The sequence below is a fragment of the Pteropus vampyrus genome, unplaced genomic scaffold (assembly GCF_000151845.1).
Source record: "Pteropus vampyrus isolate Shadow unplaced genomic scaffold, Pvam_2.0 Scaffold566, whole genome shotgun sequence".
NCBI classification, from domain to species: Eukaryota; Metazoa; Chordata; class Mammalia; order Chiroptera; family Pteropodidae; genus Pteropus; species Pteropus vampyrus.
In genome coordinates, this window is record NW_011889347.1 from 1273078 (window position 1) to 1283749 (window position 10672).

At 37.0% G+C, this 10672-nt stretch overlaps 1 protein-coding gene across 1 annotated transcript in view; it reads right to left on the reverse strand.

Moving 5' to 3' along the window:
- LOC105308327 (fibrous sheath-interacting protein 2-like) overlaps positions 1 to 9975 on the reverse strand; it is a 97621-nt gene extending 87646 nt beyond the window's left edge. Inside the window, exons 1-8 of the mRNA XM_023525498.1 lie at positions 9877 to 9975; positions 9351 to 9476; positions 6686 to 6847; positions 5897 to 5986; positions 5428 to 5549; positions 4181 to 4322; positions 3384 to 3494; positions 2836 to 2956 (exon numbers count right to left, since the gene is read on the reverse strand). Of these exons, the coding sequence (XP_023381266.1) occupies positions 2836 to 2956; positions 3384 to 3494; positions 4181 to 4322; positions 5428 to 5549; positions 5897 to 5986; positions 6686 to 6847; positions 9351 to 9476; positions 9877 to 9975 (973 nt within the window). The remainder of the gene's footprint in view (positions 1 to 2835; positions 2957 to 3383; positions 3495 to 4180; positions 4323 to 5427; positions 5550 to 5896; positions 5987 to 6685; positions 6848 to 9350; positions 9477 to 9876) is intronic.
- Between the last annotated feature and the right edge of the window lie 697 nt (positions 9976 to 10672).

The following is a 10672-nucleotide window of genomic DNA, read 5'->3' on the forward strand; positions in this document are numbered from 1 at the left end:
TTCCTTCCTTCCTTCCTTCCTTCCTTCCTTCCTTCCTTCCTTCCTTCCTTCCTTCCTTCCTTCCTTCCTTCCTTCCTCCTGCCCATTCCTTGATTCATTTCTCCCTTGCTCTCTGGCTTTTTTGTCTTCTTTGCCTTCTTTGCATGCATTTTCCTTCCCTCCCTCTTTCCCTTCTTCTCTCTTTCCCTCCTCCCTCTCCTTCCTTCCTACCATTCCTCTCATCTTCCCTCCATCCTCGCTTTCCCTCCTTTCCTTTGTCTTTGATTACTTTTTCCCTTATCTTTCTCCCTCTAACTGCTCTCTCCAATTCCCTCCCAGCCCCCCTCATTCTCTCCCTTCCCCCTCCCTTCCTCTACACTCTTCTAACTCCAGTTACACAATTGTATTTCCTCTTCTTTTTTATTTTACTTTTTCCTATAACCCTACCCTTTTAAAACTTTCCTTCTTTCCTTCCTTTTTTCTTTTCTTTCTTGTTTTATTCCCTGCCTTTTACTTGCTCCCTTTCATGCTGTTTCCCTCCCCATTTTCCTTCCTTCCATCCTACTTTCCTTCCTTCCTTCCTTCCTTCCTTCCTTCCTTCCTTCCTTCCTTCCTTCCTTCCTTCCTCCCTTCCTCCCTCCCTCCCTCCTTCCCTCCCTCTCTGTAGCCTCTCTTCCTCGAGTCTCCAGTCCCCTCTTTCTTTCTTTCTTTTTCTTTTACTTTTTATGGGCTCCTGTTCTTAAACTTTTTTCTTTCCTTCTCTTTTTACTCTCTTCTGCTATCTTGCTTTGCATTCTTGTTTATTTCTGACTTATTCTTTTTAAAGCCAACTAAATCTATCTATCTACTATCTATCATGTTTATTTTACAGTTTCTTTATTGGCTCCTCTTCAAGCTTCTCTCTCACACACATGATCAAATTCCTTATTCTTTTTCATTTTACTTTTTCCTATTGACTCATCCCCTTTTCAAACTTTCTTCTTTCTTTCCTTTCTTTCCTCCTTTATTCCTTTTCGATATCTCCTCACTCCTTTACTTTCATACTCTTTCTCTTTTCTTTTCCTGCCTGCATGCCTTTTACCTTCTTCCTTCCTCCCTTCCTTCCCCCACTTCCCTTCTTTATTTTATTCTTTTTTACGGGCTTCTCTTTTCAAACCTTTTTCTTTCTATCTTTTTTGTTTTTGTCCAGCCTTTTTACTGGATCCTCTTTTTTAATTTCATCTTATTCATCTACTCTCTTCTTCTTCTCCTTCTTCTCCTTCTTCTCCTTCTCCTCCTCCTCCTCCTCCTCCTATTATTATTATTATTATTATTATTATTATTATTATTATTATTTTATCTCCTTCTCTCTCCTCTGTACTTTCTTTCTTCTTCCTGGCTTTTCCTTTTTAAAGTCTGTTTATTCTTTCTTCCTTTCTTTTTTCCTTCTCCTGTTCCTTTTTAAATCTTTCATTTTCCTTATTATATATATTTTTTATTCTCTCCCTTTGCTGTCTCTATTTAACCTCTTTCCATTTTACTCTGTCTTTTTCTCTCTTTTTTTGTTTTCTTTCTATATTTCCTTTTGCTGCCTTTCTTACTACCTTCTTCTTTTTCTCCTCTTCTCCTCTTCCTACTGTGTCTTTTTCTTTTATTCAGCTTATTTTCCTTGTACTGCTTTTTCTTGCCAGCTTCTTTTAAAAGTCTCTCTCTCTCTCTCTCTCTCTCTCTCTCCCCCACCCCCTCATCTTTATTTGTCTTCTTTTACTAACTTCTCATTTTGAATCTCTCTCTATGTCACCCTCTCCCAATTGTATTTGATTTTCTTACTGGCTACTCTTTTTCAAATACTTCTCTTTCACTCTCACAGTCTCTCTTTTTAATTTATCTTACTGACATCCTTTTCAAACTTCTTTCTTCTCTAGCTCCCTCTTTCACTCCCTCCATGCCCTCTTTTTGTTCCTGTATTCCCCCCACCTTGTATCTTTTTCTTGCTCCCTTTCTTTCTCTTTTATTTGCTGCTTGCCTTTCTTCCTCCTTCTCCCTGTTTTTCTCTTGTTTCTTTGCCTTTGTCTTCCTCCCACTCCTCATCAAGTGTGTGTGTGTGTTTTCTTACTGGTTTCTTCTGCTCAATTTTCTGTTTTTTCTCTTATTCATTCATTCTTTTCCTCTCCCTCTACTGTTTTATTATCTTTGTACCATCTTATCTTACTGCTCCTTCCTTTTTAACCTTTTTGTTCTTACATTTTTTTTCTATCTCTGTTTCTTGGTTAGTATATTTTAAATGTGTCTTCTTTTATCTCCTTTAAACATACTTTTATTCTCTTTCTAGCTTGCTCTCTTCCTGTTTTGTATAATCTTTTCTTACTTGTCTTCAGCTAAATGTTTTTCCTCTATTTTTTTAAATATTTTTATTTCATTGCTTCCCTCATTGTTTCGGTCTATTTTTTAGTAATGTTTTCTCTCTCTTACTGGCTCCTTCTCTCTCTCTCTCTCTCTCTCTCTCTCTCTCTGTGTGTGTGTGTACACACACATATATACATATATATCACTGTCTCTTTTGCTCTCTATCTTTTATTTTTGTACTGACTCCTTTTATTGGCTACTTTTTAAGTTAATAGTACAGGCAGTTTTGTTTACTGAGCCACTTTATAGAAGTATTTAATTTGTTATAATGTATATAATAATATTGAGTATGCATGTGTGTGTGTACATTCTTTACAACTTGAGCTGTAACTGGCAAGTACCTCACACAGTGCCTAGCACAGGTAGTGTGAGGTTCTAGGATTTCCCTTTTCGTGGGCCTTACAAAACCACCAATATTTAATATGTAGACATGCATCTTCTATTTAGTTATTGTCTTTTATTATCTCTCACCTTCCGATTTATCTTGTCCCTTGTTTTCAAATATATTTTCTTCTGGTCCTTCTTTCTTAAGGTTGTTCCTTTGCATTTTTTGTAAACGGAAAGCGATTTTTTCCTCCAGAAGTGAATGTTTCTAAAATATTAAAAAATATATATTTAGTATGTTTAAAAATTTATTAACTTGCCACTGAAAATGAAAAACAGATACTCCAAATATGATGGTATATTTGAAGGGAGCCCTCAATCCTGTCTTGAGATTTCTAAAGTCACAATGAGTACAAAGCTAGGAAGGTAGTAAGGGTAAGTTTACTTTTGTCCAGCATGAAGAAGAATGTATTTTAACAACTAGAACCAATCTAACTCATTGACTGATCACATTCTGGAGACTAGTCCCATTTCAGACCAGCCTTTGAAGTCCAAGTTCAGACCAGACTGAGTCTCTACATCAATAACTATTCTTGTGAGTTTAGGCCTCTTCTGACAATTCACACTTTAAAATATCAAAATTGGCAAATGCCTTTCCTCAGATAGCTCAAGTTATTGGTAAAAGCTCATTCTACCTTCTGGTGAGCAGCTTCTCTAATTTTTTGACATCGTTCTTCAACTCTTGCTTCTCTTTTTAATTCTTCTCCAATCTTTGTAAGAAGTAACATTTCTTTTGTCTTCCATTCCTAAGGAGCACAATGTTACTGTGATTCTTTTTCATAATTATTTTTGGGGTATTTTGTCAATAAACAAATTAGATCAAATCAAGGGCCTTAAAGAAATTGGATCAATCATAATAAACATCTTACACTGACTTTGGAATGGGCTTATCTTATTGCTTTTTATTGGGAATGTGTTGGTGGGTGCAATGGAATGGATAAAGGAAGGAAATTATTTTGCTATTGTAAACTTAATTCAAACATAAGCATGGCTTCAAAGATAGATCTAAAAAGATGCCAACAAGAGGGTTTTTTCTTATGGCATTAAGCGGGTATATCATATGTAATCTGTTGCCCTTAAATGTATTTTGACAAAGAAACTAAACCAATAGCCTTGTCTGAATTTTGAGGAGTGAGAATGCAGGCATGATTACTTTTCACTTGAGTTAAATTCTAAAACTTTAAGAGAAGATGAGGTATGACTGTATATAATTTGTGGTATCCATCTCTCTCTGTCAAGTAAAACTTGTCTATTATAACAGTGAGAAAAGAGTAATAGTGGTTTATTATTTTTTAAAATTAATATTTTTAATAGCAGTTTATCTTTTAGACATAATAACTTCAGGTAATAATCTGAGACTGCTAAAAATGTTCATAAATAAAACAATCATACACAATTTCCCAATTAATATTTAAAATTTGGTGTTTCTCACCTCTTCAATTTTTCTACGGAGACTAAGTTTTCTTCTAATGTAGTCCTGACGGTGTCTTTCTTCTTCCATTATCTGGAATTTGCTCTGATTTTCTGCCGTGTGCTCAACTTTGTCTAATTCCCTACTAATCATACCTAAATATCTAAGTAAAAGTGCAAATATAAGTGAAGGTAAATGGGTGTTTCCTTTATGATAGTATTATCTATTTTGATATTTGCAAACCACCTCTGAGTTGCTTTTTTATTCCTTGAACTACAAGAAATGTAGAAATGCTCAGGGCTCTTTAAGGGATACTGATCCACCAACTCACCATGCTGTACTCATTTTACCAGACTCTTTGTTATACAAGTTTTTGTTATTGTGACTGGGACAAAGGCAAAATGTGGAACGGAGTTGTTAAAAGCATTTTACACAGAGTTTTATTCATAACTCAGGAATTTTGGGAACATACATTTCTAAAGACAGTTGAAATCAACTTAATAATTGACTTCAAAAAAACAAGAAGATTTGAATTTCCTTTAAAAATAAGTGGGTACTGGCCTCTCTATAAATCCTAAGTCCTTGAACAACATTTTATGTATAGATAGATCTGTGAACTACAGTCTGGGACTCTGGTGGGTCAGTATGTATTCTGGCATATGACATGAATCCATAGAATGCAAGAGCCAAATGATGGGGAACTGATGCTCACCCCTAATAAAGGAGAAAGAGAAGGAACTATAACTCATCCCTTTGTCTCCTGGGGCCTGGGCTTGGCCTCTGAATGGTAACATTGAATATGTGTGGGTAATATCTGAATAAACATACACAGTTGTTTGGGGAACAAAACCTGTTTATATTAGCATAGAGTTATAGCTACTATCCCTTTTTGAACTTGCAATAATTTCCTTAAACTTAAGTTTGAAACATGCTAAAGACATCTCCTCTCTCTCTGCTACTATTGGCTTGGGTTTTCCAAGCTTAGGGATTTTTACTTTGGATTTCTTCTTCGAATATCAGCTTGGCTCACCTCTTGGGCTTCCAGTAACTCCAATTACTTAGGCAGAAACTTCTCCCTAGCCTTGGAACCAAGGTTCCTACTCCCTTTTACCAATTAATATCTTTTCCTTTCTCTTCAGGTTGAAGACATTAGGGATTTAAATGGCATCTGGGTTTTTTCTTCATCATTTTTTCAAATTTTCTAGTACTTTTACAACTTTCTGAAGTCCACAATATGTCCATAAAATGTGCATTAACTTTGATCATACCTGTTCTTTATTAATAATTCTTGCTCTGGAGCTGCTTGCATATTTTCCTGTAATAGCCATTCTTGGAACTGTGCATTTTCATAATTTTCATGGGCTCTCTTGGTTTCATAAAATTCATTTACCTGTTTTTCAATCATTTTCTAAGAGAAAAAAAAAAGAATTAAAGTTTTTATATTGGCCAGAAATAAGCCTATCCTTTGATATGACTTCTTATGTTTAGGGATTGGTAAACTTCATGTACTTTACAAATTCTAAACATGTGAAAATTTCTCCCTGTAAGTGAAAGGCAAAAGTCTTATTTTTATCTCTTATAAATCTCTAGAGATCTTATTTAATTTGTTACCTTAACACTTCTAGGTCAGAATATTATAAGAAAATATTCTTCAGAGGACCAAAACTTTCTTCCAAACCTACATAAAATTTCCTTAAAGCCCTCCTCCCAGAAAACAAATTTAAGTATTTAACTTACTTGTTCTCTTATATAGTTTCTTTCAAAGTCTAATTTTAAACTGGTCAGATAGTGCCTGTACTTATTCAATTCCTTCAAAGTACATATGACCTATGAAAACAAAAACCAAAAGCCAAATATATAAAGTTGTAACAACAACATTAACTTCACAACAATTTTGGGAGCAAGGGTAATAATAGCACATTTTGGTAACAATTTGGAAGGTAGTATCTCTCTACAGTTGCTTTATCATAAGGAAATTTCTATCTAAATAATATTATTTCAGTAATATGGTTTATATCATAATCAGGTATATACGATTTCCAATGAATTTGATATTTGAACACTAGTATAGTAATGACGTTTAACCCTCCAAAGAATTTATTCTCTCAAGCTGTATTCTGTAAAGTTTCCATTTTGTCTTTAGTCTTCTCAAAGGATGTAGGAAATACTCCTTGACAGGTATACAGTGCCATTATTACTTTTAAAGCCAGAGGAGAGGCACTACAGTACAGCTGAGAGAAAATACATAAATAAGAATGTGTGTATCTTTACATACTCAAATAATTTGGTGTTTATCTTTTGCTGTTACCTAAGAAAAAAGATCAAGTGGGAACAAGTAGTTTAATTTAGAAACAATAGCTGCCTGATTTCTCTTTACCCAAATATTGAGTAATACTTTGAGTTTTCTATTAGGTATCCTGTGTTGCTCAACTAAAAGTTGATAAAGATTTCCAGTGAAGTACAGAAGCAAGTGTCTATTAAGTCCCTAGCTTTTTGCTGGTTAACAGGAAGTAGACTTCAACCCACTTTATTATTGCTGGTGATGTAGCCTCCTTTCTTTAATTTCCTCAGGATATCTTTTCGCTTATAGCATGCTTTTAAGTGTGGATCGTGCAGACTTTTATAGCTGGTTTCCAAAAGTTTACAATAAGGATCAGTCAGGTTAAAATCGTAAGATGGTTGATAAAGCTGCAAACATAGATTCAAAAGTATTATGTAAAATGAATGAAATTACATTTTCAACCTCAATTTGTTGAAATAATTAAACTGTTCATTGAAAATAAAACATGCAAGCAGAATCTGAAGTGAGAGGATACAATGGACTGATTTGGGTAATCCTAATGCCTCATCCACTCTTCTCTACCAGAAATGTCTTTAGGCTGGAGATGGTAGCTTCAACCTCAGTCCAATTCTTGAACACTGAGGTGTGGCCCTAACAGTACCTACAAGGAAGGTAGGATACTTTATACGTGGGCAGAGGGTCAGAAAGGAAGGGCACGATAGGGTTCTAGTTTTCTTTTTCCATTTAAAAGCTTCATTTGTAAGTTTCTGAACACTTGATTGATGCTAGCCTCTCGTCTCTCCCAAGGGACCCATATCAGGAAGCTGGATTTTCTACCAATATTTCCTTAAGACATCCTTCTGGGCAATGATTTAATTTACAATGAGACTAGACAGGAAACTCATATCTTCCCCAGAAGAGAAACAATCATTAGTGATGGCAACTGAAACAATTCTGCAATTATAGAGGATTGATTATTGCTTTTTTTTCTTTTAGATGTTGACTTTTGTCAGTGACATGCATATGTTGACCAAACCCAGGCTACTGACCCATCAAGAAAGAACAAATCCATTTGTTAAGGCCAGGGTAAGTTTTCTAGTGTCAATTAAAATAATTGATTTCCCTGAACTGAAGAGTCACTCTATTACAGTATCACTACCTGCCAATGAGAGATCATAGGGGAGACTTTTTAAAGTATGCAAGTTGTTCTTTTTCATTTAACATGTTATTTTTTCTTGAAAGTAAAATGTCTAAGTTAACTGGCAAAATATTTACTATTAACTTTACAATAAAACCAATTTATTCGATTTGTGAACAGTTACTACTCAAGTATAGTATACTAACAAGCAACTTAATTTATAGACAAATTACTTGAGAATAAGTTTAGTATCAAAATGTTGAAGTATAGGATCAGTTGTCAGGTTTTAATTAATGCATAGCTAAAGAAAGGTAGGTTACATTGTTATATTTTAATCTTATTGAAAACAAGACAGTAGAATACAATAATTTTGCTTCCACTTGCATTCAAAACAATATGAAAGACCTTTAAATTTCCCATTTCTGTAGTGCTCTGCTAAAATGGTCTTCAGTTCAGGGAGCAGCAAGGTCAGGTGAAGGAGTGTGGCCTTGAGACCACACTCAGGAGACAGAGGTTCTGGCCTAAACTCTGCTGTTATGTATCTGTGACCTTAGATAAATCATAGCTTCAACTCCATAAGGTGGTCAGGAGGGTAAAATGAATTTTAAAAAATGCATTATAAAGATTTACTTTCTTGAGGTGATCCTGCTAAAAGACAAAGAAGGATATCACAAAGTTAGTTTTCAGGAGAGCTGAATGTAGTACCTGGTCATGATTAGATGCGGGTAATCAATATAATACAGTATAGAGAGAATCAGTATAATTAAGTATAGGAAAAACCTGGAAATAAGACCTAGCTAACAAATGAATAAGAGAGGTACAGAATAGAAATATGGCAAATAGAAGATATTTAAGGAAGCAACCAACAGATAGGGCTCCAGTTATATACTGGAAATGGTAGTGAATAGGCTTTGAATATGTTTTAGGAAAGCTAATTTGTGAGAATGTGACAATTTCTGTGAGGTTGGCATATATTTAGTAGAACATATTGGTTTTCAAAAGAGAAATTATATTGTTTTCAAGCAATAAAACTTAAAAAAAATATATAGTAGACAGGTATCAGAAATACCAAGGAGCTCCTACTTATATTTGATGACACCGTAGATAGTGGAAGGGTAAAGATGTCATAATTATTCATGTAAAACCTTTTGCTTATTGTGATCAAAGCACACACTCAACCAGAAAGTTCTAAACCTCCTTCAGGCTTGGCCTAAAGCTAAAGACAGGGTGGGGGTGTTAGGCAGGAGACTTAAAATTTGTAACAATGTGAATGCAACATAGTGAATCACTAATACTACTGATTCGCTGCTGAGTGAGACAGTGTAGACCAAGGGAAATGTAAAGTCTAAGGAAAGATGAGATAATTGGGGGCTATGACACTTAAAGACTTCATATAGTAGCTCTTGAAAGATAGTTCAAACTGAAGGTCAGGATGGAGAGGAGAGTGCATGTCAGTTTTTGGGAGGCAGATGGATAAAGAAAGGCACAGAAGTAGGAATTAGCATGATATGTGTGGGTAGGTTGAAAGACCCCAACCTTTCAGAGCTGAGGCTCTGAGTTGGAGGTAAGGCTGAACTTGGTGGCCAAGGCATATCATGGGGCCTTCTATCATTAAAATGAGGTTCAGACACTAAATACTTCAACTCATTCAACTTCATTTGGTATATGAAATTGAAGTTGACTCAAAGCAAAACCACAGCAGTATTTCAAGTTTAATACCAAGCTGAAAAGGGTAAAGAAAATCATGTAAGCACTATTAAAACTTAGTTTACCTTTTCACTTATATTTGTAGTATAGAGTACATCATTGCTTCCTGGGATAACAGGCAGCTTGATGCCAAGAGGCAGATCCAAAAGATGAGCTACTTCAACCTCTGGAATAGGTTTTTTCTGCAAGCTCTGTGTGATACAATGAGAAGGTTTTTCTTTTTTTTTTTCTAGAACTATTCTTTTAGTTTAGACCAATCTACTTATGCTTCAATGGGCTAATACCTCCAAATAAACCAAAGCATCATACACTCAGGGTTGAAAGAACCCACCCTGTAGACAACCGGGAAGCCTTCCCAGCTTTCCTGGTTCACCAGCCCTATCTTTAGGTCCCGCCCAAGGCTAGTTTTGGCCAGAGGAACACCTAGCCAATGGCTGCCTTTGGCTTGGGACCCGGAAGCTAAATCGTCAAGGACCCACTCTTTCCCCCACCCCTGCCCTGCTCTGAGATCTCCGCCCCTTTTGTCAGCCAGCCCTCCCAAGACCCCCGCCCAGGTGCCAGGAGGAAGACGACGGACTGGACACCACTCACTATGCTGCACTGCTCTATATCTGTAGTTAGGCTGCTGGAGGCCACCTTAGTGGCGGCGCCTTCCGCAGCCTTACGGCAGTTGCCGTGGTACAGATCCATGGCCAGCCTTCAGCCCCCAGGGGGCGGAGTGCTGAGCAGCAAGCCGTCGTCGTTCCTCCTCTTCACACACACCTTTACTGCTCTATGCCTGGATCAAGTCTGAGCCACCAAGACGGTGGTCCCCACGGTAACGTGTCCTTCAGGCCACGCCCCTAATTATGCTGCATTCCAGGCTGGACTGCTGACGTCCTCACTCAGCGTCGCCCTCTAGGGAGGGGTGAGGGAGCCGGATTACCCACACTGCCGCCGGAACCTTGGGCGCATGCACAAGAGCCAAGATTCGTAGTATAAGCACCTCAGAGTTGGGAAAGTGGTCCAAAGGACCTGTTGTGGGAGGACCACAGTTAAGATTTCCTTTCTGAAACCAGCACCCCTTGTTTAAGTTAAACCAGAATGTATCAAACTTTGTCAATGGTATCTGGCTGTGATCCTAATTCTTCCTGGCCCCCAATGAGCTATGATTCTGTTCAACAGATGTCCATGAGAAATTGTGCAGTTTGTACTGGGCCAGAGAGCTGGCTTTCTACATATGCCCCCTTTATAGACACTGTGACACCCCCTCTCCTGCCCCTAAGCCTACCATCCTCCAGGTCCCACTTAGGACACATTGCTTTTTCCAGGGCTCAATGCTTTCTTCCCTTGTCTTCGTCTGTCCTGTTTTGGGCTCTTCTGCGCTCTGCCCTCCTTTCCCTCCCTT